Raw genomic sequence first — 27,813 nt, forward strand, 5'->3', positions numbered from 1 at the left:
TGCTTGCAAGGCAGTTAACTCTACAAATTGAGTTCATCTCAGCCAGTGTGACAAGTGTTACAAGAATATTGATTTTCTAGCAGTCTTCCAAAGTTCAACATTAAAATTTAAAAAATAAATTCTTTTTTTATTTTCACATCAGCCGATTCATATCCCTATTACTTCTCTCTTGAAAAACAATTATGTATTTTTTTTAAAGTACCCTCCCAGACCTTCTGACAAAGACAGCCCCACTACGGGGCTATCGAACACCTGCAGTGAGTGGATTCACATTGTTATATGACTTGCATTATAAATAATCGGTCCATTTCTGTGTAACGGACCTGAAAATCTCTAATTTTCATCCAATTTCGTTTGAAGCCATTTATATTTCTATTTAAGTTACAGGGATAAAAATTATATCACTGAAAACTTTTTCTATTCTTCTTGTAAGACATGTCACATTTGATGATGTTTCTCACGAAAAATAATCTATTAGACCCTTTGCAAAATGCATAATGCATTTTTTTATCGCGGCGACTAAAAATTTCTTATGTACTCATTAAAACAATCCACATAAACATGATTGCTGGTTTCAATACTCATCAACATTTAAACTCACATTCAACACCATGCATTTTATTTGCATGTATGAGTATACATTTAGGTCATATCAGCGGAAGGAAAAAGGAAGAAAATGAAATATTTTTTAAAATCTAGAATTACATGTAATGTAAAAGCATCCAAGAAAAAGTAAGATATAGAGGAACTGTTCAAATAGGGAACAGAAGTATTTTCCAAGAGCATACCATCAAAGTGTCTCATTCAGACACCAGCACAAGATCTCAGTAAGAGGAACACACTCAAATGTTAACAGATATTTTCAAAACAAACAAACATAACTATCAGTACATAACCAAGAGATGATGTAAAAGAAAAAAAAATACATCATTTCCCAAAACTAACACTAAACATTTGACTGTTTCCCTCTCAGCCAAGGACTCCGGCAAGGGCCGCAACAAAACCAAGTAATCCCATTCCAAGGCAAAGACAAAAAGCAAAAAAAAAAAAAAAAACAGATATGGAGGAATAAAAGACACATCATCAGTAACCTCTCAGCCCATCACGGGAGGTCAAGATGCTATGCAGGCCAGTCATGTTTGACAAAATCGACCATTACTGTTGGGGATTGGTTAAAGTTAAAAACCAATATTCATTGTAGATCCACCATTCAAAAAAAAACTTTATTGAGTCACTGATGAAAAAAAGTAAATCAATCGCTACTTATCTTGTCTACTAGGAGTTAATCATCAGCAGATCTGCAAACCTTTTAATTCCACGGTCAAACTCATAACAAGAATGCAGAGTCTGCTTTGGGAAAATGACATTAATGAGTGCTTTCTTTAATTTCAAATGGCATAAATTGACGTTTCAAAAAAAAAAAGAATTGAGCTTTTATATAGCGCAATATCCACTAAACATGCTCAAAGAGCTTTACAAAGGGTCCCTGACCTACAGCAGCACGTAACATGTAGAACGAGACGTAACGCCTATTAGGCGATATTACAATTTTTTTTTCGACAGAGACAACGCTGTTGACGGCCAGGAATCCATTTTACACCTGATTACGGTGAGAGAATGTTAGTAAAGAGCCTTTTCCAAGGACTCAACTATGCGCTGAGCAAGGCTCGAACCCAGGACCCTCTGATCCGAAAGTGAGTGGCATACCGCAAGACCACATAGCCACACAATGTGTATATATTTGCGGGTCTGATCATCCAAATTTTTACCAGCTCATTGTTGTAATGGAAATACCTTCAAACCAATGCAAAATATTGTCCATAGCAACAATGCTAAATGAGGCCAATAACTGCATGGACGTCAGCATAAATTGTTACAAGAATGTCCTAACCCTCTCCTTACCAACCATAGAAAAATCGTCACATTCGTTACGATACAACCAACATTTTTCTTATTCAAATTTCTTCTGTATATCATAAAATTTAAAGAAAATGAACAGTCTGTTGTAGAGCATGTTTTGCTAAATAAATTATGTATCGCAAGAACTTTACTGCTATTGTGTGTGAGTGATAAAAAATCTATTTTTGTGTTAGTTCGATGTGTGAAGTTTTGGGGAAAATCCTGAAAATGGCTGGTAAGGAGAGAGCTAAGCAAGTGACACATCGAAACCAATCAGTCAAAACCATGCAAAACTGCTAAAGAACTTTTTGAAAATAATCTATGCAGTGTTCTCCACAATATCATCCAACTGATTCTCCCGGCTCAAGTCTTCTTCAAATTATTTTCACTGCCGTATTCAGAGAGAAAACATTTTCTTTTGTACAGCCATTCAGAATTGAAGAAAAGTCATCTGACTTGTTAAAAGTTTAAATTTTATATGAAATGTCTTTGGATTTGTTTGTGTCAATAAAGATCTGTAGGCCACAATTGATACGAAATATAAACAACTCAATACTTTTAATTCACTATCTGATTGAGAGACTTGTTTTCAGCAGATATCTGAAGAAAAAAATCCACACATTGAGCTAGTTAATGCTTCTCTCTTATTTAAGCAATAATTAAAAAATTTAGAGAATTTCAGATGCAGTTAAAATCCATCCACATTTGGGTTAAATCAACAGATATGATTAAAGTCATTTAAATAAGTATGGCAGTCAGAGAATGTGCATACAACTTTTAGTTAATCAGCATTCTCTTTATCTTATTCTTTCAGCAAGCGACAGACTGTCGAGTTTTTTTATTCCATTTTACGGAAATGTGACAAATGACCTGACATACAACAAAACTGGTCACTTAGCATTTCTCTGGTCATCATAACGTTTTGTCGTTTTAATATTTAGTATTTTCATTTGAAATTTCTTTTGATTTATCATCAAGGTTGTCAATATATCCATTCATAAAAATGAAAATAACTATCCATCCTTCTTCCACCATTGTAATCATCGTTTTCCATATATTGACATTTTATTGACCATTGCTTTAGGTCATGAAAATCCATCTATTAATCAAAATCAGCATTGATTCAGCACTCTGTCAATTCATGGATTTGTGCTTCTCAAGTAAATGTCAGGGAAGTCTTGGTATATTTGAACCAATTTAAGTCTTATTTCCAAAGAAACTTGTCATCCTCTAAATGGGGAACTCTAAAAAGTCATCCATCATTGTGTCGCTGGTGTCTTTGTTGTTCTAGTAGTCTTTCCAAGGGGGATGGTCCAGTATTTTGCCATAATGCCTTAGGAAAAAATAAATAAATAAATAAAAGAGAGAAAATGTTAAAATTGTGACCTTTCAATTAAAAATTATATTGTTTTAGGGTAAACCAAACATTCAAAAATTAATTTCAAGATTAAATTATGAAAATTAAGGGACCTAAAAGGCTTTACTGAGAATGATTAAAATCTTTTAAAAACCAAATAAAATTTAAAAGAAAAGAAAATAATTAATTTCTCAATTCTGATAATTTGTATCTGCCTATAACCAGGTATTCATTCACACTTGAGACGAGTTGGGTAATGTAATACAACATCAGGAGGGACCAGAATTTTCCACGATCACTGTCACCCATCCAGCCACTGACTATGCTTGCTTTTTCTGACAAGACGAGACACTGTACCACTAAGACACAGAGCCACACACAGTAATAATACTTTTTTCTCACCTGCAGTGATGGGTTCAATTCCCCCTGCATAGACAAACCTGTCCCTGTTGATGGCGCAGAACCTGGAAATTTTTTAAAAATTCATGAAGATGACCGTTGAAAAAACTTATACCAAAAACTATCAATAAAACGCCAGATTTATCCCAATATCTGTGGAATGAATTAGACTGTCCTAGTCATAGGACAATGGCCAGGAAAAATGAACAAACTACTGTAGATCGAATTTTTTAGGTCCATCAACTTGGTCACAAATATATATATGAGATATGATAATATTAATTAGAGCATGTTAAGATCCAACAATGAACTCATTGTGCACTACAGATTTACCGCCTACTGACGAGATGCAAAATCAACATCGAAACCATCGTCTTGAAAAAAAATGTGAGTGTTCTTATTTATTTTATTATATATATATATATATATATATATATATATTATATATATATATATATATATATATATATATATATATATATATATGTATACATATAAAATAAAATCTATCCATCCAGTAGTGAATGACGGACTGAGTCTGTTAGATCTAATAGAAAGTACTTTGTGATCGACTCGCATCCTATCCAAGGGTAGCAAGCAATTGTGAGTGAATTTAACACACTAAAGAGTCAGGATAAACAGCAGCTCTATGGGGGTTTTTTTAACTCTGAAGGACTAAATGTTTAAAAAGCTATAAAAAGACTCTCCTCACATTGAGCAGTTATCGTATTAGACAGGGTGGCAAGGGTATAGTAAGTCCATGAAAATGTGCATTCTAATTGTTTCTATCATACAAACGATATCATAGTTATATAGCGGTCCTTTTAATACATATCCAGAAACGCCATCCTGGATAACAACAACACAGGAAGGAACTTACTTAAGAATAAACAAGGGCATTCACTTTTCAAGACAAGGTAACAATACATGGGACATAACTCTGACATTACTACACATACAATAACAATTACGCAGTTACTTCCCCTTCATTACACATGGTTATATAATGAGGAAAAAAATTAAGACAATGAAAAATAAGTTCAAACTTCATTTAAGGATTATGTACAGTAATACTCCATGTATGATCCAGATACACTGGATTATGTGTGAAGTATTACCAAATGTACTGTTTTTGTTATTGACTGAAGAGGGGTTTTGAGTCCGAAATGTTCCAAGTTCAGCATTTTGCTCTTTCTTTCAGGCTGATAAATTAATATTTGTACATTACTTATAAGGGTCACTCGCCTTCAAATCGAAAGGTCCTGGGTTTGAGTCCCACTCTGAGCAATTTATTAACAGCGGTGTCTCTTTCCGAAAAAAAAATTTGTAATATCCCCTAACAGGGGTCGGCTGTTGGCTAGGGACCCCTTGTAACGTGCTTTGAGTACGTTTTGTGGATATTGCACTATATTAAAGCTCAATATTCAAAAAAAAAAAAAAAAAATTTCTTTCTTAGTATTCACTATTTAAAGGTGAATCTCTCACCTCTAACCCCCGATGCCATGGGGCCATGGGATGTTTTGACAGATGCCAACACTGGAGGCCAACCAGAGCTATTTCCACTACTGATTATGTTGGCGGCGCTGTTGTTGCTACTGCCAGCACTTCCACCGCTGCTATTATTATTATTATTATTATTGTTGTTATTGCTGCTATTGTTATTATTGTTGTTGTTGTTGTTGTTAAACAGCGAATATTCTCCAGTGGCTTGCAAGAAAGATGGGTCCATCATAGTGTTTAAAAACGATGGTTGTTGTTGTTGTTGATGCTGATGTTGCTGCTGGTGGTGATGGTGGGGATGATGGTGGCGGTGGTGGTGATGCTGCTGGCCAGACATCTTGAAGCTTCGATCTTGGTGGTGCTGCTCCCTGAAATTGAGATAAATAAGTAAAAGTTAAAAATAGCCAATTACTCATTGCTCTGAAGGCAACCACTTTCTCATAAGCTTTTAAAATTATATTTATGAGTCAATAGCTTTTTAGAAATAATAATTTTCTAAAATAACAAACTTATTAACAATGATAAAAGAAAACATTACTGGGTAACAGTAGCTCAGTTGGGAGAGCACTTACTTCACACACAAAGGGACCAATATCAATCCAGGGTAAAATTGAGAATTTCTTCTCACTCCCCATCAGTAAAAGGGTAGCTAGGTCTGTTAGATCTTGTGAAAAGTACTCTGCGATAGACTAGCGTCCTATCAAAAGACCAAGCAATTGAAATTGTGACTGCGGACTTGAAAATGAAAATGGACATCATGTCCTAATGGAATGTCCAAGGTACAACCAGTTGAGAAGGAACTTCTGGCCTGACCCAACCCCATACTCAAAGAAGCTGTACGGCAGTGAGGACGACCTCAGGACCACTGTGGGCTTCATTCACCAGACCGGACTGACCATGTGACGTGACGGGAACGAAGAAGAAGAAGAAGAAGAAGAAGAAGAAGAAGAAGAAGAAGAAGAAGAAGAAGAAGAAGAAGAAGAAGAAGAAGAAGAAGAAGAAGAAATTGTCCATTTCACGCTATAGACACCAGGATAAATTAAATTCCAGCTCCAATGTCCTAATGGCCCTTTTATTTCTTTATTTTTATATAGCGCAATATCCACTAAACATGCTCAAAGTGCTTTACAGAATTTCATTGATCAACAGCAACATGTAGAACAAGACATGATGTCTGTTTGGTGAAATTTATTACAATTTTTTTCCAACAGAGACAATGCTGTAAACGACCTGGTACTCATTTTACACTTGAGTAGAGTGAGACAATGTGAGTAAAGAGCCTTTTCCAAGGATTCAACTATGTCCTTCTGATCCGAAAGCGAGTATAATGCTGTACAAATGTAATATTGTCAATTAACAAATAAATTCATTCAATTTAGAATCAAAAACCAAAATAAATCATACTAATAAAATATTCTTACAAGAAACTGGGAGGCGGCTGCAGACCCATCAAATCAGGTTTAGTAAGACCCTGAAAATAGGGGAAAAAAATAAAAGGATTTGTAAAAATATTTTAAAACAAACTGGGGATGAAAATAAAATGAAGCAACCATCCTTCTACCATGTTCTAAAATATGCAACGTATTCACTAATGTTCATGATCCACAGCATCAACATTTGGCAAATTGTTCTTTTTCTACGCCGTTATATTCAAGTTTCATTTTCAACTCATTACTTTTTACAGTCTGCAGCTTCTAGAGGCTTAGTATTAGTATCACATTAACATCAATATTAAATTGGATTGGATCAGACTCTGGAATTTTAATTAAATTTCAAGTCTGAAATCTGAAATTTCACTTAAATCCTTATGCTTCCAGTAAGGATAATAAATGTAACTTCTTAGAATGGTAAAGATCATTTTTCAAAATTTTGAGAGTTTTGACAAATAAGTTATTAATATAAAATCATTCAAAGATAAAATACCTGACATTCTCAAAGTGCTTGAAATGTTTAAATCATATGACATTGAAGATTTAAATGAAATACATAGCAATGATAAAAATGGCACCCACTTGATAATTTCCACCAGTTGATCTAAATAGATCGCTCTGGGGCAACAACGATGAAGACGATGATGATGAGGACATTGACGTCGTCCCTCCAGCCCTATTCAAGGCCATTAGCTGAGCCAGCGCTTGATTTGCTGGTGGTGGTGGTGGTGGTGGTGGTAGTGACGTTTGCTGTTGTTGTGAGGGTGGTCGCTGTTGCTGAGACTGCAACTGTTGTTGTTGCTGTGATGTCATCATTCTACCAGCATTTCCAGGCAGCGGGATATTCTTGTAAAGCAGTCCTGACAAAGCTTTAGAGCTGTCTCCTGTGTTGCGGTTGTCAATTTGAGGTTGTTGTGGTTGTTTTTGATTTAGATAATTTTGAGTGTTGTAACTTGAAGGTGGGGTACCTGATAAATGCAAAATAATGGTCACATTTAAATTTATTGATGTTTCACAATAATTAATGAAAATCAAGTTTAAAAACTGACGTTTTCTTGCTCATTTCAAGTTTCACATGACTGAACATTCTTCTCAATGCTTCAATTATTTCCCTTAGTTTGCCATATTGAAACACATTTTCCATTGCATACAGTATGCATTGCTTGTTATGCATTTTTGTATTCGTAATCTTACAGTATCGTCATTGCCTTTGGCCAAGTAATCATTCACCCCTCAGACTCAGTGTAGTGAGGCAATGTGCTTTAAGTGGCTTACTTCAAGGAAGCCTAAATTACAACATCATTTGGTCTGCAGTTAAAGACAGATAATAATGGAGAGAATCTGCAGTTAAATCAGATATATAATGGAGAAAATTATGATAAGAAAAAAAAAACAAAACAAAAAAACAAAAAACAAAACAACAATTGTCTTGTCACTAAAGACTATCTGAATTTGATTATTTTTTCTGTGGTTTTTCAAGACAGGTTTAACTTATATATTTATCTCGTGATATGTCAGAGGCAAAGCAAAGACAGAGCTTAAAACATTATGAGAAGTGAGAGAGGAAACTAACTGGTGTCTCCTGTAGAAGTCAAAACTGAGACCATTAGATCCACAGATTAAGTCAAATTGAAAGAGTTATGTGGTCTAGTGGTATGACACTCACTTTCGGATCGGAAGGTCCTGGGTTCGAGCCTCGAGCTCGGCGCATAGTTGAATCCTTGGAAAAGGCTCTTTACTCACATTCTCTCACCGTACCCAGGTGTAAAATGAGTACAACAGGCATCATGTCCCGTCCTACATCTTAAATGTTTCTGTTGACAAGGGAACCCTTGTAAAGCGCTTTGAGCACATTTAGTGGATATTGCGCTATATAAAGCTCAATTTTTAATTTTAAAGAGTACAAAACTTTACACACCTGCAATTCCAGTAGATGAAAAGAGTCCAATGTCACTAGAGCTTGGGTCTTGACGGGGAGGACTTGTGACCGTCCCTGCTGCTCTCCCTGCTCCACCAGTATTTCCAAACATTTGGTGTTGCTGCTGTTTCTGTTCAAACATCTTCAAGCCACCATGTTGCTGTTGGTGTTGTTGTGACAGAGGAGCTGTTGTGAAGTAATCTAAGCTGTTCATTCCTGGGGATGACGGATATCTTGGAACTTGTTGCTGATGTTGATGTTGTTGCTGTTGTTCTTGTTGTTGTTGTTGCTTGAACATGTTATTCAACTTCATCTGTTGTTGCTGCTGCTGTTGAAGAAGTTGTTGCTGTTGCTGTTGCTGTTGCAGAAGTGAATGAGGAAGTGAAGGGTTGTTTGAGTTTGTTGTGGCAGATTGAAATGTTGAAGGTGGTGGGGGCATCATTCCAGGACCTTGCATTGAGAAAGCTGCAAAACCTTGACCTGGGGCAGCATTGGCCTTATTATTATTATTATTGGGGCCTTGCACACCCATTTTAGAATAGGAATCGTCCATATTGCCCTTTGACCTGGTGATGCCACCACCAGTCCCTTCCACACCCATTATATTGTAAGGGGAGGAAAGCCTTGTAGAAGTTGATTGGTTGGGATGCTGCTGTTGGGGATACAAGCCAGAGAAAGCATCAGCCAAAGAAGAGGGTGGCAAACTCTCACCAACACCAACACCTCCAATTCCACTCACACCTACAGCAGATGCGCCTCTGGTAGCTCCTGCAGACTCTGTTTCAATCCTGGTATTGTTACCTCCGGCAGCGCTGAGAGCTGGACCCCAAGTATATTTGTTACTATTCCCAGAATCAGAACCAGCAGCATTAGAACCAAATACAGATGAGACGGCTGATGAGTGGCTTGGCATGACCAATGAAGAAGCAACCATGCCTAATCCAACGACTTTTCTGCCACCTCCGCCGGCACCAAGAGCAGGGTATTCTACCTCGCTGTCGAGAACTGGAGGTGGTGGAGGTGGTGGTTGTTGTTGTTGTTGCTGTTGCTGCTGTTTGTTTGTCGATGATGCTGTTGTGGTTGTAACTGTGCTGTTACGATTTGTTTTTGATGCCGTTCCTGTTTGAAATGGTGGTGAAAATAGATTACTACTGTTGTCATCTTTTTTCTGAAGGCGTGGACTAACAGAGGGTTGGGACTTGCTCTTGCCTGACAATCTGTAAACAAAATCAAAAGATTATCAAAAACAATTATAACAGCAACAATAATAATAATAATAGTAAAAATAATAATAATAATAATAATAATAATAATAATAAAATAATAATAATAATAATAATAATAATAATAATAATAATAATAATAATAATAATAAAATAATAATAATAATAATAATAATAATAATAATAATAATAATAATAATAATAATAATAAGAGTCATAATAATAATAATAATAATAAGAGTCATAATAATAATAATAATAATAATAATAATAATAATAATAATAATAATAATAATAATAATAATAATAATAATAATAAATAAATAATAATAATAATAAGAGTCATAATAATAATAAATAATAATAATAATAATAATAATAATAATAATAATAATAATAATAATAATATAATAATAATAATAATAAGAGTCATAAGATCATTTTTATAATAGGACCATACAGTCAAACTACCCAAGAAATTTGAGCTAATCTTATTTAAATTTTTTTTAATGCAATCTTAATGTGTTGATTTGATTCATAATTATCTATAAGGAAAAAAATGTCTCTTCCTTTTATCCAAGAAGATTATTTTTAGGTTTTTTAATGTTTTCAATACTGGTATCACCTCGCAAACAAATGAGAATTCTGTAAAACTCACGGCAAACAAAGGGTTAAATAATTACCTCGGTGGAAGGTTTGGTTTGAACGTCCCTCCTTTGTGGTGCTGAACAGGAATGACACCACCTCTGCCACCAGGAGTTGCTGTGGCGGAAGCAGCAGCAACACTACTACTGCTACTACTGATAGAACCATCCTGCTTTGCACTTCCAGCTTTTGCTTTGCCTTCCTGGGTACTCATCTGTCAGGAATAGAACACAGATTTATCTAAAGTATAAATAAATAGATACTTCAGGGCCAGATGGCGCAGTTTCTGTAGCACGAAGAAGACCTTGACTTGCTTTTCTTCGCATAAAGATCTGAAAAATTGTTTGATTAAACAGTGCCAGACAAAGCAAGAAAGAAAAATACAAGAAAAAAAATCCAACTAAAAAAATCAGTCGAGGGGTTGACTGATTTTTTGGGATGTTTTTTTTTTCTTGTATTTTTCTTTCTTGCTTTGTCTGGCACCTTTCATGCACACTTGTTCAGTTCTTTACCTTAAAATGTTAAACTCTCTCTTTACCCACCAATTTTTGGAATTTTCCTGAAAAGTCATACCAATCCCACATAAAAATTGATTTTTAAAACTCTTACTTAAAAGGAATAAGTACACACTTTATACATATTTTAGTCTGGAAAAGCAAGCTGCACAACACAGTATTAACTTCTCAGAACTATACCAAAAAAAAACAAAATCTTCAAATTTTATAAAGTACCAAAGAAATCTGAATGAGAAAATATTGGCTGTATCGTAACAAATGTGACGATTTTCCTATAGTTGATAAGGACAGGCCGTCTGGTTAGATTGGACACATTTCTGTGTAAAATAGCAATATTTTAAATTTATTCAAAATTATTAATCTGGATGAAAAGAACCCCTAAATTTTCCCAATTCTGTCCCTCAAAAATCCAATTAAATCTGTTTCACTGACAGGTCAAACTTTATGAAAAAAAAAAAAGAGAGAGAGAGAGAGAGAGAGGGGGAGGGAGGGAGGGAGGGAGGGAGGGGAGAGAGAGAGAGAGAGGAGAGAGAGAGAGAGAGAGAGAGAGAGAGAGAGAGAGAGAGAGAGAGAGAGAGAGAGAGAGAGAGAGAGAAGAGAGAGAGAGAGAGAGAGAGAGAGAGAGAGAGGGAGAGAGAGAGAGAGAGAGAGAGAGAGGAGAGAGAGAGAGAGAGAGAGAGAGAGAGAGAGAGAGAGAGAGAGAGAGAGAGAGAGAGAGAGAGAGAGAGAGAGAGAGAGAGAGAGAGAGAGAGGAGAGAGAGAGAGAGAGAGAGAGAGAGAGAGAGAGAGGAGAGAGAGAGAGAGAAGAGAGAGAGAGAGAGAGAGAGAGAGAGAGAGAGAGAGAGAGAGAGAGAGAGAGAGGAGAGAGAGAGAGAGAGAGAGAGAGAGAGAGAGAGAGAGAGAGAGGAGAGAGAGAGAGAGAGAGAGAGAGAGAGAGAGAGAGAGAGAGAGAGAAGAGAGAGAGAGAGAGAGAGAGAGGAAGAGAGAGAGAGAGAGAGAGAGAGAGAGAGAGAGAGAGAGAGAGAGAGAGAGAGAGAGAGAGAGAGAGAGAGAGAGAGAGAGAGAGAGAGAGAGAGAGAGAGAGAGAGAGAGAGAGAGAGAGAGAGAGAGAGAGAGAGAGAGAGAGAGAGAGAGAGAGAGAGAGAGAGAGAGAGAGAACAAAAAAAAAAAACAAAAAAAATCAAACCTGATTATTCTTATCTTCCTCAGCTTTCTTCTCCATGTGTTTCTTTAAGATTGTCTGGGGAGAAAAGTATAGTATTGACATTGGTTTCCAAACTGAAAATAAATGAACATAATTGGAGAGACAGGCTGAGACTAATAAATAAGTGGATCTCTGATTGTGGAGAAAGCAAGGTGAGTCAGTGGAAATGTGCAATATATATATATATATATATATATATATATATATATATATATATATATATATATATATATATATATAGGCTAGCACTATTCAGTATCAGATACTGAATAGCGGTTTTGCACTATTCAGTATCTGATACTGAATAGTGGTTTTGTACTATTCAGTATCTGACACTGAATAGTAAAATAATAATCATAATAATGATGATGATGACGATTACAACAACAACAACAACAATAATAATAATAATAATAATAATAATAATAATAATAATAATAATAATAATAATAATAATAATAATAATAATAATAATATATAATAATAATAATAATAATAAGTAAATAGAAATAATAATAATAATAATAATAATAATAATAATAATAATAATAATAATAATAATAATAATAATAAGAACAATAGTATAATATCAACATTAAAGCATATTACAAGCAAATAAATTATTAAAACAAAAGTTTAGAAAATATCAATAGACAGAAGGAATTTTTAAAATATTGGGGAAAAAAAAAAGTTATCCCTGCCGGGATTTGAACTCTCGAACCTTAAGCTCAGAGTCAAACAGCTTATATCCACCAAGCCATGGTGTCACTGAACATTTAGTGACATTTAATCATGTCTATTTAGATATTTAAAAATGTATTTGAATGCCACTCTTACTTTGATATTTTGAACTATGTTAATTGCACCATAGCAGAAATTTAAAAATTACGATCAAAATATTTTTACAACTTTGAATCGGGCTGTCAGTTACTGCACGTGTTCAATCTGGAAGTAGGTCAGCAGTTCAACCGAGATTGTCGCACTTTTCACTCTCTCTATAAAAAAGAGTTCCTTGTGGATACTGAATAGTGGCAAAGCACTATTCAGTATCAGATACTGAATAACCACTTCCATATATATATTTGTGTGTGTGTGTGTGTGTTCTTATGTGACCTTCTGTCTCAGTATGGTATGATGTCTGCATTGTTTAGATTTTGAAAAATTGAATTCATTGTCAAGATTTATTATGAAAAGTGGGTTCAGTTTGCATGTTCTATTGAGGACAATGGATATAGTTTCATAAAGTATCAAGAGTAAAAGTCTCTAATCTTAAAAAAAAAACATCATTTGATATCTGGTTCAAACACATAATAAATAAATCTATCAATCAATCAATATATATGAACAATTTATATTACACATTTCCACAGATTTACCAAGCTCAATGCGCTTCACAAAGCTTAATTTATTCCCCCAGCAGACCATATGGAATCATATTTCCATTTTATACGATACCAGTCACCTGATAGGCATCCTTTTTGTTTTAACACTCTTACAAATATTCAGCCATAACTTTAGCCAGGTACTCATTCACACCTCCTGAGTCAAGTGAGTTAAAGTGCATTAAGTGCCTTACCCAAGGACACAATGTCGAGACCAGAATTTTTCAACAAGCACAGTTCCTATCCGCCACATACCAGCAGCAGCTATTGGCTCCCACTACCCACACCCACACCATTTTTTCCATATAGTTTGCCAGACTGTACATCGGATCTCCGCCGCCCATATACGAACCCCACTACATACCATGGCTTAGTGTCACTTGACTTTTGTTACAAGACAAGACACAGAGCAGCTGAGTCATTGAACCATATCGAGACGATGAGTCACATATGTATTTTTTACCTTAATTTAAAAGTAGTCCCTCAACATTAGGCCCTTGGAGCCAACGTTTATCTCTATTTCTATTGCATGAAATGAATGATAGCATTTGCTTGCTACCCTTTGGATAGGACGCTAGTCTATCACAAAGTGCGCTAGTCCCTCAGTCATTAGACCCTTGGAGCCAACGTTTATCTCTATTTCTATTGCATGAAATGAATGATAGCATTTGCTTGTTACCCTTTGGATAGGACGCTAGTCCATCACAAAGTGCGCTTGTCACTCAGTCATTAGGCCCTTGGAGCCAACGTTTATCTCTATTTCTATAGCATGAAATGAATGATAGCATTTGCTTGCTACCCTTTGGATAGGACACTAGTCTATCACAAAGTGCGCTAGTCCCTCAATCATTAGGCCCTTGGAGCCAACGTTTATCTCTATTTCTATTGCATGAAATGAATGATAGCATTTGCTTGCTACCCTTTGGATAGGACGCTAGTCTATCACAAAGTGCACTAATCCCTCAGTCATTAGGCCCTTGGGGCCAACGTTTATCTCTATTTCTAAAGCATGAAATGAATTATAGCATTTGCTTGCTACCCTTTGGATAGGACGCTAGTCCATCACAAAGTGCTTTTCACCAGATATAATGAGGCCCAGCTACACAATCACTGCTGGGTGGACAGGGGGTCAGAAAAAATCTCAACTTCACTCAGAATCGATCTAAGTCTATTTGTGTATGAAGTGAATTCTCTGCCAACTGAGCTATAGGGACCCCCAACTCAATTTAGAACAGATGCAATATGCAATATTGTTGATTTTAAGAAAATCTCAATAAGTGAGGGGAAAAATACTCCTTGAATCTTTTCCTGAAAATATTGTTAAAAAAAAAAAACCCCAAAAAAACCTGCCTTTGATTAAAACTTTATATGCCAATTTTTTGGTTTCAAACTTCCTTGCAATACTGAAAGCTGTAAAGATGCCACTACTAACTATCAGGAAGTTACCATAATCTTTCTTTTTTGAATATGCAACATCAACGGATAAGTTCATTTCAACTGAATCAGTCAGTTTATATGACGAAGAAGAAGAAGAGGAAGAGGAAGAGGAAGAGGAAGAGGAAGACGAAGACGAAGACGAAGACGAAGACGAAGACGAAGACGAAGAGGAAGACGAAGAGGAAGAGGAAGAGGAAGAAGAAGAAGAAGAAGAAGAAGAAGAAGAAGAAGAAGAAGAAGAAGAAGAAGAAGAGAGAAGAAGAAGAAGAAGAAGAGAAGAAGAAGAAGAAGAAGAAGAAGAAGAAGAAGAAGAAGAAGAAGAAGAAGAAGAAGAAGAAGAAGAAGAAGAAGAAAGAAGAAGAAGAAGAAGAAGAAGAAGAAGAAGAAGAAGAAGAAGAAGAAGAAGAAGAAGAAGAAGAAGAAGAAGAAGAAGAAGAAGAAGAAGAAGAAGAAGAAGAAGAAAGAAGAAGAAGAAGAAGAAGAAGAAGAAGAAGAAGAAGAAGAAGAAGAAGAAGAAGAAGAAGAAGAAGAAGAAGAAGAAGAAGAAGAAGAAGAAGAAGAAGAAGAAGAAGAAGAAGAAGAAGAAGAAGAAGAAGAAGAAGAAGAAGAAGAAGAAGAAGAAGAAGAAGAAGAAGAAGAAGAAGAAGAAGAGAGAAGAAGAAGAAGAAGAAGAAGAAGAAGAAGAAGAAGAAGAAGAAGAAGAAGAAGAAGAAGAAAGAAGAAGAGAAGAAGAAGAAAGAAGAAAGAAGAAGAAGAAGAAAGAAGAAGAAGAAGAAGAAGAAGAAGAAGAAGAAGAAGAAGAAGAAGAAGAAGAAGAAGAAGAAGAAGAAGAAGAAGAAGAAGAAGAGAAGAAGAAGAAGAAGAAAGAGAAGAAGAAGAAGAAGAAGAAGAAGAAGAGAAGAAGAAGAAAGAAGAAGAAGAAGAAGAGAGAAGAAGAAGAAGAAGAAGAAGAAGAAGAAGAAAGAAGAAGAGAAGAAGAAGAAGAAGAAGAAGAAGAAGAAGAAGGGAAGAAGAAGAAGAAGAAGAAGAAGAAGAAGAAGAGAAGAGAAGAGAAGAAGAAGAAGAAGAAGAAGAAAGAAGAGAAGAAGAAGAAGAAGAAGAAGAAGAAGAAGAAGAAGAAAAGAAGAAGAAGAAGAAGAAGAAGAAGAGAAGAAGAAGAAGAAGAAGAGAAGAAGAGAGAAAGAAGAAGAAAGAAGAAGAAGAAGAAGAAGAAGAAGAAGAAGAAGAGAAGAAGAAGAAGAAGAAGAAGAAGAAGAAGAAGAGAAGAAGAAGAAGAAAGAAGAAGAAGAAGAAGAAGAAGAAGAAGAAGAAGAAGAAGAAGAAGAAGAAGAAGAAGAAGAAGAAGAAGAAGAAGAAGAAGAAGAAGAAGAAGAAGAAGAAGAGATCTAATCACGTATCAAAAACTACAAATATGTTGACTCTTTCAGCACTGAGGCTACATTCGTATTTCCATCACAAAATAGCTGACACCTGATTGAGACAGCATGAGAATGACTAGATAAGACAAAGCAACATTCGAATTCGTCGCAAAATCTCAATTTTTTTTTAAAAACCTAGGGCCAACTGCAATGTTCTGATGAAAGAAATGATACCATTGGTTCAAATTATAGTACTTTTGTAGAAAGTAGGATTGGATTACATTATTGTTTTTGCCTTTCAAGACCGGCGGCACTGCGCAGCCATTGGCCAGTAGAACAGATTCTGCTCGGGCCGCACAGTGCCACCAATGGCGCTGAAAGAGTTAACGACCTCAATTTACCTGCATGGCAACATTGTGTCTGCTGGATTTGACTGGGTTTGGCTGAAGACCTCCCTCACTGTGACTGAAAGCTGGAGATTAAATAATACAGAATAAATCAATATATTTTTAAAAAAACATAAGCAACTAAATAATGAATGGCAGTCAAGTATCTGGCTTTGCTATTCATTTTTTAAGAGGACAAATATCAACGTATTAAACTATATATACAAAATATCTTTTTCTTTCTTCTCTGGTTAGTTTGTGGCCAGATTATTCCAAAGTCAACGTATAAAGGACAGATATATTAGCATTAGAGGAAGAAAATTCGAAAAAAAAAAATAAATAGCTGAGAAAACTGCACTCGTATGAAATCAAATGTTAAATTACTTTAAACAAGTCCCACTTTTTACAATTGCAGATATGATGGTCTTAGACTAGGAGTAATTTGAAAAATTATGACTCACGCTGCAAAACAGAATATTTTCAAGGGAAAAATGTCTCTTGCAAAAAAAGTAAATGAGCTTTTATACAGAGCAATATCCACTAAACATGCTCAAAGCGCTTTACAAGGGGTCTCTGGCAAACAGCAACATTTAACATGAAGGACGGGACATGACACCTGTTAGACGTTATTACAATTCTTTCGGACAGAGATGCTGTTAACGGCCAGGTACTCATTTTACACCTGAGTATGATGAGAGAATGTGAGTAAAGAGCCTTCTCCAAGGACTCAACTATGCGCTAAGCGAGGCTCGAACCCAGGAGCTTCCAATCCAAAAGCGTGTGTCATACCACTAGACCTAATAGCCGCAAAAAAAAATAAATTACAATAATATCCAACTGCCTTCCTCAAGACAACAACATCTGACTAGGATCTTGGCAAATTTAAAATCATCTCATTCCAGGACATGGACAGAAAGCCACAGAAAGAAGAGAGAAAAGATAAACGGGAATAAGCCCTACTAGAATCCCAAACAACAGCTCCCTGTTGAACAATCTAATAATATGTTTATGTCGTCAAACAGTCAATAAATAATGACCATATTAACGTTTTCATTCCAGACTAAAATGAGAAAGATACAAAAATCTGTTCTTGCGTATTCCTCCCAGTGTTAAAAGACAAACTGATTCATTGTTTTAGAAAATGAGATGAAACAATAAGTAAAACATTGACTGAATATTTTACCAATTCAGGGCATTAATAGGTACTTAATATGGGCACATTTGCCAATGTCCTTGAAATGTCAAACATTATAATATATATATATATATATATATATATATATATATATATATATATATATATATATATATATATTATATATATATATATATAAATATATACAATTAATAAAAAAGATTTTTTTACTTTTTGGGGAAGAGAACTGAGTACGGATGGATCTCTCTGGTTGGTAGATAATTAACTTGAGAGCTGGGAGGTCCTTGGCTATCCATTTCCCATGAGCCACCAGTCGGTGGCAACGCAGGTCCCTTTCACATCCCGCACTCATCTCCTCTTTATCTGCTTTGGCATAATTGAATTGTCTGGGGAGAAAAGCAACCATTTTCAAGTTTAAAAAAATTTTTTTTTGGTCACATAAGGTAGCACAATTTCTAGTCATAACAGGCAGATTTAAAAACAAATGGGAAACATATTAAGATATGTGAGTTTCACAATGCTTGATTGATTTAGTTTCCTAACAGACAATATGTCATTCTATTTTCATTTTATTCGTTACAAGTCATCATTGAGATTTTCTTTTTTTTTTCTCTTTTAACTAGCCTCTTAAATAAAGCAATCACATTATCCACTTGAACTAGAGTCAAGAATGGTACGTATTTTGTGTAAATGCTTTAAACAAGATAACAAAGTGCTTTAAAATATGGCCACTACAGACTGACTTTACACTCTGAAACAGTGGTCTGATAACTCAATCCTGGGTTTAAGGCAATAGAGAGGGGTGGGGTTGTCACCTCTCTGTTAATACAGCAATGACAAGTAAGTGTGTAAGTTAGATCTGGAGGGCAGTAATTTGTCATAAATCAGTACCCTTCCAAAAGGGTAGCAACCATAATCCATAAAGCTTACATGCTCTGAATGATAATTTGAAACACTAGGTTTTCTACGATTAAAATTAGAGACACTTCAACATCATGTCCATTGGTACCACAAATACCCACCCATAAGTTGCATCAAGTGGCTGGAAGCATCTAAGATCCATGTCTTCTGGAAGTGGCATCTCAGCATCTGGAAATAAAAGTAGAAAACATTTTGTGTGTTTAAAAGTGCCTTTATAATATTGTCTGCAAAGCTGGGTATGATACAATATCAGACAAAACAGAAAATACAATAAAGGAAAGACTGAACTGCCATTTTTTCTAATCTGATATTTTTCTTGAATTTGTCTTCCTACTTTATCTTTGTATTATATATCTTCTGTAGATATTTTATTCCATTAGCACATCTCTTAAGTTTTTTCAATATATCTTATAGTCATAGACGCCTAGGTATAGTTGAAAGACCCTACCTTGAAAATTAGGTAAAGAAAACTCTATTTGCAGATTATATAATCAAAAGAGGCATTGTTACACTCTGTCAATTATCAATTGAATATTCAGATGAAGACAGGATTGTGCCATCATAATCATAGGCATTTCTGAGAGACACACGCATAAACAATCCTTCTTTATATATTTTTTTAAAAATTGTTTTTAAGGGTTTTACGTCACTTGCAACATATTTAGGTAATTTCAGCACCAGAAAGAAAAAGAAGAAAATGGAATACTTAAAACATTACATATAACTAAAAGCACCTAAGCAAGTAAAGTACAGGGGGCATCTTCAAATGAGGGAACAGTTGTAGAGTCAGTTTACTTAGTTTGAGATCACCTGAAAGTCACATCTAGATACAAGTTTAGGATCCCACAAAGGAGGAATAAACCCAAATGATTGCAAAATAGTACTTTCAAAACAAAAACTATAACAGTAAATAACAGAGAGATGATTCGCAAGTTAAAAAATACCATCTCCCAAAACTAATATCATACATTCCACTGTCTCCTCACCTCCTCCTCCTCCGGCCCCAGAAAAGGACTCGAACCAGGGCCAAGACAAAACCAAGTAATATAATTCCAAGACAAAGATAGAAAGCAACCTGGAATAAGATATATAGGGGAAGAAAACACAGCAAAAGCCTCCCCGCCCACAATGAGGGTCCTTCTTTTCTACATGTCACCTTGAGAACTCATTCTAACAAGACAAAAAATTGCTCCATACAAGTGGTCAAAGGGAACAGATGATCAAACAAAACCAGACAGACTTACATTTTTCAGGGTCAGATACCTTGCTGTTGTCATTCAGCAGCCACTGTATATTGTTTAAGAGTTTACACATATCTTGCCATAGGCTGTGGAAGGAAACAAATAGTAATGCAAACGGAATGTTTACTGTTATCATCATTGTCATCAAAATACACACAAAAATATTTGAAAGTAATTTTGTTTACCACAATCTTGGAAAAAGGATTGAGCAAATTGTATTATGAATAAAATAGCTGAGAGAGAAAATAAAGTATGAAAACAATTTTGTTGTTGTTGAATATTTCAAGATTTCACCATTATCTGATCAATATATGTGAGCGACTTCCTCATAACCATATTTTGTTGGATTGATTTAGATGTTAGAAAATAAATTTATAATCAGGAATATGAAAATTGTGTATATCTCCATGTTGTTGGGTTTGGGGCTTTTTTTAAGAACATGGATATAGCATCAGGTTCACCCTAACATAATACCAATTTCAGGAAATGAGTCGCGTATTAGTTTCTCAAAATGAATTTGCCTCCACTCATCTTTCATTATCATTTGAATAATGCAGTTGCATTGAATATATTTTAGTTCTTTTCTTTCTTTCTTTTTTTTTTTTTTTTTTTTTTTTGCCAATTATCCATATAAAATATATATATAACAGAAGAATATCGACAAAACAAAATAAAACCAGTGAGTCAGTCAAAGATTATTTCCCTCATAGAGTTTAATGTTCATGCTTTTCAACATTCTGGGTCATTCATCATCATTCAAATAAAATAAAAATAAGCAGTCAAAACATTATTCTCTATCAGTGAAGATGCAAATCTGAAAAGGTGTGTATGAAACAGTCCACACAAAGTGGAAAGAAAAACACAGGATAAAATCATCCCCCAAGACTGCCTCGACTGGGGCTTACTGGTTTTTTAGATTTTCAAAACATTCCTGTAGCAGTAATATTTAGATTCAGTTGATTCAATTGTTTCATATAACAGAGGATGGAGGAGGAGGAGGAGGAGTTTTTAAGATTTACAAAACATTCCTTTTGCAGTATTATTTAGATTCAGCTGAATCAGTTGTTTCATATAATGGAGGAGGAGGACGAGTTTTTAAGATTTACAAAACATTCCTGTAGCATTAACATTTAGATTGGCTAATTCAGTTATTTCAAATGAACAAAGAGGAGGAGAGGAGGAGGAGGGAGAATATTATTAACTGGTCAACCTTATAATGTACTATTCGTGTCGAAACATGTGGAGAAAATATAAAAATACATCATGTTTTTTTTTTTGTTTTTTGTTTTTTTAAAGCTACAGTGTATTTACCCAGTGTTGTTGAATTCCCTCATTTTGAGAACGTCTCTGTTTAGGCTTAGCCAGTCAAAACACACTTTGATGGTGGGTAATGTCAGGAAGTCTTTGACCTTGCTGTCCTCCTTGGGTGTATATTGGAGTAAGGTTTCAAGTAATTTGGCTGAGAAGAGAAGAGTTATTGAATTTGTTTCAATAGTGAACGATGCAAGGGATGTCAAGAATAAACAGCTATTAGCTATTGTGAATCTCAGGTAAGAACTAAATCACAAACGGTCAAATGGAATAGAAGCTTCCATTTCATAAATGAATACATATAATATCTTGCCTTCGTTGGATAAAATAACAAATATGGATTCACCATGGTTAGTCCATTTTCATACTTTCACCATCTAAATCCTCTAAATGCAATAATTAATAGGTGTTTAACAACTCAGTAACACAGGCTTGCCAAGGGCAACAAAAATAAAATCTGTACTTTCTTTGCAAATATCCTCATGGGATGTAAGCTCTCAACTTATGATTATATCAATACTACTTACTAAAAGTGAACATCAACATGAACATGTAGATCACAATGAGGCCAACAAACAAATTTTTACTTAAATTTCCCCTTGAAAATTTGGTTTAAAAATCTAAATGTGACGTAAAATAGATCCAATCTCATCAAATTTGCTCAGCCTCCACCATCCCATATATACATAATATCATTTTCATAAGCATTAATTGCAGATTTATTTAACTATACTTAGTTTCATGTTTTCTTCAACTTTTAGAAGGAGATCATAACACTCGAAACTTAAGACTAACCAAAGAAACTGATGTGCAGTTGAATACATCTCTGTTCCTCCTCGGACAACATTGCCTTTTTCACAGGTTCACCAGGAATCGAGGTATCATTGCGTGCTCTGTACAGTTTTAAAGAAAAAAAATTGTATACACTTTAATAGTACTATGGCTATATGGTCTAGTTGTAGGACACTCGCTTTCGGATCAGTAGGTCCTGGGTTCAAGTCCCAAGCGGCACATAGTTGAGTCCTTGGAAAAGGCTCTTTACTCACATTCTCTCACCACACTCAGGTATAAAATGAGTACCTGGCTGTTACCAGCGTAGTCTATGTCCAAAACGAAATTTGTAATATCGCCTAATAGTCATCATGTCTCATCCTACAAGGTTAAGTGTTGTTGTTAGCTAGGGACCCCTTTTATAGTGCTTTGAGCATGTTTAATGATATTGCGCTATATAAAAGCTCGAGTTTTCAAAAAAATAAGAATGTGATTGAATAACTACCATAAACTAGAACTATCAGGGAACTACCAACTATCAATTCTTTTAAATCGAAACTAAAACATTTCCTTTTCACGCCTGCCTAATTTTAATCTGAGACATACTTTATGGTTATAACCCTATGTGTGAATATTCAATTGTGTGTCTGCATGTGGGTTGTCGCACAGAGATGCATTTTTGTTTTTTCAACCAATGTTAAGTGCATTGAGCATTATATAATTTTGAAAATGCGCTATAGAAATACCATCTATTATAGTTATTATTATTATTATTATTATTATTATTATTATTATTATTATTATTATTATTATTATATATATTATTATTATTATTATTATCATTATTATTATTATTATTATTATTATTATTATTATTATTATTATTATTATTATTATTATAATTAACATCAAAGAATCAAAATTGCCACGTGTAGGTCTTATTTATATATACAATTCCAAATTTCAAAACAAAGATCTGTGTCCTGTCAAAATATAAGGTTAAACCCCGCAGTTGGAAATTTTGAATGAGTGCTGAGAGTGAGCATTGGAAATGAGTTCGCAATTTCAAACACAGGAATTCAAGAATACTATTATACCTCTCCAATGACCTCACTATATTATTTCTTATCAAAATGTATTCTTTTTTTTTACAATGATTGGTTGTCAAATTTAACCATTTAACATTAAGAGCTATCATTGTGTTCAAGATATCCTTAAATCTATTTTTAGTAAAAACAGTTGGGTGAGGAAAAAAAAAATTCTTGAAATGCTAGGTTTTTTAAAATAAGGGACATCTAAAAATATTGTTCCTTTTACACTATAGTAAAATTGGGTTCTTTCCATAATCAAAGGGGTATAATAATGGGGGAAAAAATGGGATTTTTTTCTTCTTGTGACCTGAGGTTTATGGCTCTGTCTCAAATAGACTATCATAGAGAGGAGAGGCTTTAAAAGAGAGATGCCATTTTTCAAATGACTTACATGCCTTCAAAAGGGGCTTTAGGTTTTGTTGGGGTTTTTTTTCTTTTCTGAGTGATTAAACAATCTTTTCATTTCAATACACAATGTGTAGAAGCTTACATAAGAATAATAGATCAGCGTTTGAATAAAAATTAAATTATCAAAAAAAAAAGAGGAAATTTAGAGATTTAAAAAAAAAAAAAAAGGTTTTATACCTATGCAGGGCAAATATGGAAATGGCCACAATGCCCTTCAGATGAGCCGCTGTCAAAGTCTGAGATTTGATATGGCTTGCAAGGCTAGATGCAATGTTGTTGCGGAGACCAGAGGCTCTGTCCAGATCTGATACAATGAATAGAGAACAAAAATTAAACTGAGCTAAACAGGCTAGTTCTGAGAATTATTTTCAGAAACAAAATTAAGATTCCACTACATACATTTAATCAGCACAATAAAAGCTCTAATCAACTTCAAGTCATCAGACTTCATTTCCAATTTTTTAAAACAGTTGAATAACTGAATTTAATGAGTTAAAAAAAAAAAAAAAGAGGATGAGATGAGGCTAAATCAAAAGATCCTTTATAAGATAACGGGCACACAAAGACGTCAATATTAACTCATTCAACCCTGACACCGACTATCTCGGTATTTGACTGTGACTACTTTAACCCCATCATTCTTTACATTTTTCAGAGTCAAATTATATGCATATCATTTTAAACTGCTGTTCTTAATTCTTACATATTTGAAGTTGAATAAAACTATGTACATGCCAATTTTCTTTTAGATTATAAGTACCTGAGGATATTTTTGAAAAGAACCAAAAATCTCGTGGGAGAGTGGACAATACGGAGGTATAATGCTAAGTACTATCCATCTACCCAATCACTTCTGGGTGACCAGACGGGTCAGATTGAAATCTCAACTGAACTAAGAATGACACTGATCCCTTTGATTGCGAGTCCAATTCTCTACCAATCAAGTTATCAGGACCCGCACATTTTCCTCAATAAAGCATAAATTGAAACCCAAGTTTCTTAATTTTGACAATAAACTCAGTTTTCAATATTTAGTGTGGCCAAACCTTAAACCATTAACAGGCAAGGGTTCACATATAAATTATCATCCTTGCTGCACTCAACTTTAAACAAAACAGATATCTGCAGGGCGGCATAACCCTTTCATTGATTACTGTACTTACTTGTTGCTGAATGAAGCAATGCTTGGAAGTGTAGGAAAGCAACAGTTATCTCAGACACGCTCAAGTTGGGGTTGTCAAAGTCACGCCTGAAACAAAAGTTTAAAAAAGATATCTGTGAACACATCCTTTTTCATCATTCCACTGAGTAAGAAAAAAAACAACTTTCTTTGAGACAATTTTCAAAATGCACCTGTTGCTTCATATTTCATTTCACAAAGTATATCTGAAGCTGTAATAAAAGATCGTTTTGTAACATTTGACATCAACATTAGTTATTTTGAAAACTTGGATCTGCCACCAGAATAAAAGTAGAAATAGTTTTTAAAGCATTGAAAAAGTGTAGATAAAGCATCGACTTTTTTTGACAACACTTTTTCCACCATTTGAGAAGTTATCTCTGCCATTCTCTTGGTATCCATTTTTAGATGATCTTTCAATATCATTTAATCCTGAGAAACGAAACTGATGAAAACTAAATTTCGTCCATGGCTTTTCTTAAAACTAAATATTGATGTTATGTCCAGAATATTACAGAAATGACCATTTACCACAGCCTCATATCCTCTTACAAAATATAGAAGAAATCTTTTAAAGGATTTCGAAGCAAATTTTGGTCTAAGCCAATACTCTAACAGAAAGTGCTTTATGATATCTCAAATCAGCCCGATTCACTTACGCATCTTTTATCAGCTTGGCATACAGTTTCTCCAAATTAGTTGCTGCAACCGTGAATGGATGTCTCACAGCCAGACTACGAATGTAGTAGAACACAGTAGACAGTCTGTCACCTCTTGAGGCTTCAAGGATGGCTAACTGGTTATAGGGTTGACCTGCCAGGAATGTGCACACATGAATTTGAAGTGAATGAATTTTAAAATTTCGTTTGTGAATGGTGGAGTTTAAACAAAGCATTATAACTGATCTTTTCCAATCAAAAAAGCATTGTAACCCTAATTCGTATTGCATGATTACTACTCTCAATTAAAATAGAATATGAATAACTGCAAGTAACAGGATTTGAAAGCTGGTCACTACAATCACAAACCAAGAAAAGAAAATATCAAGTAGACAACTCAGTCACCAAAGCCAACAGCACAATTCTCATGTCTATTCTCGTTTTAGATTGACTCAAATACACTTAGTCATAGTGTCTCTCTCTCTCTCTCTCTCTCTCTCTCTCTCTCTCTCTCTCTCTCTCTCTCTCTCTCTCTCTCTCTCTCTCTCTCTCTCTCTCTCTCTCTCTCTCTCTCTCTCTCTCTCTCTCTCTCTCTCTTTTTTTTTAACCTACCTAAAAAAATACTGGGGGTCCCGATAGCTCAATTGGTAGAGCACTCGCTTCACATGCAAAGGGAACGTGATCGATCCTGGGTGCAGTCAAGATTTTTTTCTGTCCCCCTTGTTCACCCAGCAGTGATTGGGTAGCTGGGTCTATTCTGGCGATAGACTAGCGTCCTATCCAAAGGATAGCGTGCAATTGCTACTGTCCATTTCACGCTATGGAAAACGGAATAAACTCCAAGTCCATGGGCCTAATGGCTCTGAAGGACTATTTTTTAAAACAAATACCGACTCTTTGATGTGGATTTGAATTCTATCACACAATAATTCTATTGTTTTCTTTCTCCGCCCCCCCCCCCCTCCCTTTCTCTCGATTTCTAGCTCTGTCTCACATACTTATACTATCGACTATTTTCTCATGTCCTTTTAGTGCTAATTTAACTCAATTGGTCTAAAGTCTCAAACAAACTAACCAGTTTTGAATCATGATGGAATTGTTTTTTGTCACTCTGCCACCTGCGAGTATTACCCAGCCTTATGGCTCTGAGAGACAAGATTTTAAAATACATTTGTATCTCTTCCATCTCACTTATTATCATTTAATGCTTGGTAACCAGGATTTAATCCAGCAATATACTAACCATTATTTGGGGACAGGTTGGCTGCATGTCTGTAATAATTCTGAGCTTGTTCTGTTTGCTGCAGGTATCGGGCTGTAAAATCAATCAAATGTAACAATACAGTTTTATAGAGCAAATGATAAATAATCTTTAAAATGTGAAGAATAAACTCTTTTATTTCAGTCAATCACTGTTTCAAAATAAATAAATAAAATATGAATAGATATATAAATAAATGATGATGATGGTGATAATTATTGTGATAATAATAATAATAATAATAATAAGAAGAAGAAGAAGAAGAAGAAGAAGAAGAAGAAGAAGAACATTATCTTACTAAATTAATCAAAAACAAATTACTGCTGCATCACAGTGAAGCACTTTCATTGAAATGGTTTTTTAAAACTTGATTGTCAATTCTTGACAACACACAGAACAAAATTCAAAGCAAACTTACCAATATCTCCCAAGTGGACCAGACAATGACAGCATATATACAGACAAGATGTCTTCTTTGGCAGGACAATGTTTGTATCATGCATTCTGTTTTCTGCAGATGAAAAAAAAAAACCCATATAAAATCTCAACATGTTCGCAGTCTCTACCTTATGTGAAATTGTTTTTTGCACCATAAAAATTACATGAATGATTTAATTTTTATATTTCAGTGAGACAAATGATAAGTGTTTAACTCACTCAACCCTGACACTGACTATATTCGTAGTTTACCCAGGTTACTTTTACCCCATGCCTATTTATTACATTTTTCTGAGACAAATTACAGGCATAGTATTAACGCTAATGTTTTTAGTTTTTAGATGCTAATGGTAGATGAATAAAACTATCTATGTACATACTCATTTGTAATACATATTTTCGAAATTTTGAAAAGTAGCAAAAGTCTCTAGGATTGAGTGAGTTAACCTTTTTCTTCACCACATCTTACATTTTCAACCCTTTTAAGTGAAATCTAAAATCCAACTTTTTATTTTTCCCTCTCTAATGATAATATAAAATCTTGAGGTCCTAAATGAGCCAATTAAGATGGAGAGAAAAATGAAATGATATGTGACTCATGTAAGAGCCTATCTTATGAGTCACATTTACTCGCTTTATTTTTCTCTCTAAACTGATAACCACTATTCTTTCATTCGAAATAATACCCCAAGTAATCTTGTATAATTAATCTTTTAAAAACAA

General features: G+C 34.6%; 1 protein-coding gene across 2 annotated transcripts in view; it reads right to left on the reverse strand.

The window, feature by feature from the left end:
- Window positions 1-1,204: 1,204 nt before the first annotated feature.
- The window catches only part of LOC144979988 (uncharacterized), a 35,251-nt gene continuing 8,642 nt past the window's right edge, over window positions 1,205-27,813 (reverse strand). For both annotated transcript variants that reach the window (XM_078927414.1, XM_078927415.1), the window contains exons 8-26: window positions 27,071-27,163; window positions 26,635-26,706; window positions 25,392-25,545; window positions 24,716-24,801; window positions 23,730-23,856; window positions 22,078-22,175; window positions 21,283-21,430; window positions 19,975-20,057; window positions 18,832-18,898; window positions 18,020-18,195; window positions 16,669-16,739; window positions 12,073-12,126; window positions 10,410-10,585; window positions 8,504-9,720; window positions 7,168-7,553; window positions 6,577-6,626; window positions 5,141-5,523; window positions 3,659-3,720; window positions 1,205-3,232 (exon numbers count right to left, since the gene is read on the reverse strand). In XM_078927414.1, the coding sequence (XP_078783540.1) occupies window positions 3,152-3,232; window positions 3,659-3,720; window positions 5,141-5,523; window positions 6,577-6,626; window positions 7,168-7,553; window positions 8,504-9,720; window positions 10,410-10,585; window positions 12,073-12,126; window positions 16,669-16,739; window positions 18,020-18,195; window positions 18,832-18,898; window positions 19,975-20,057; window positions 21,283-21,430; window positions 22,078-22,175; window positions 23,730-23,856; window positions 24,716-24,801; window positions 25,392-25,545; window positions 26,635-26,706; window positions 27,071-27,163 (3,584 nt within the window). In that variant the 3' untranslated portion in view covers window positions 1,205-3,151. The remainder of the gene's footprint in view (window positions 3,233-3,658; window positions 3,721-5,140; window positions 5,524-6,576; window positions 6,627-7,167; window positions 7,554-8,503; window positions 9,721-10,409; window positions 10,586-12,072; window positions 12,127-16,668; window positions 16,740-18,019; window positions 18,196-18,831; window positions 18,899-19,974; window positions 20,058-21,282; window positions 21,431-22,077; window positions 22,176-23,729; window positions 23,857-24,715; window positions 24,802-25,391; window positions 25,546-26,634; window positions 26,707-27,070; window positions 27,164-27,813) is intronic.

The sequence above is a fragment of the Berghia stephanieae genome, chromosome 9, assembly GCF_034508935.2.
Source record: "Berghia stephanieae isolate SIO BIC M18660-M18661 chromosome 9, UCSD_Bste_1.3, whole genome shotgun sequence".
In the NCBI taxonomy this organism is placed as follows: domain Eukaryota; kingdom Metazoa; phylum Mollusca; class Gastropoda; order Nudibranchia; family Aeolidiidae; genus Berghia; species Berghia stephanieae.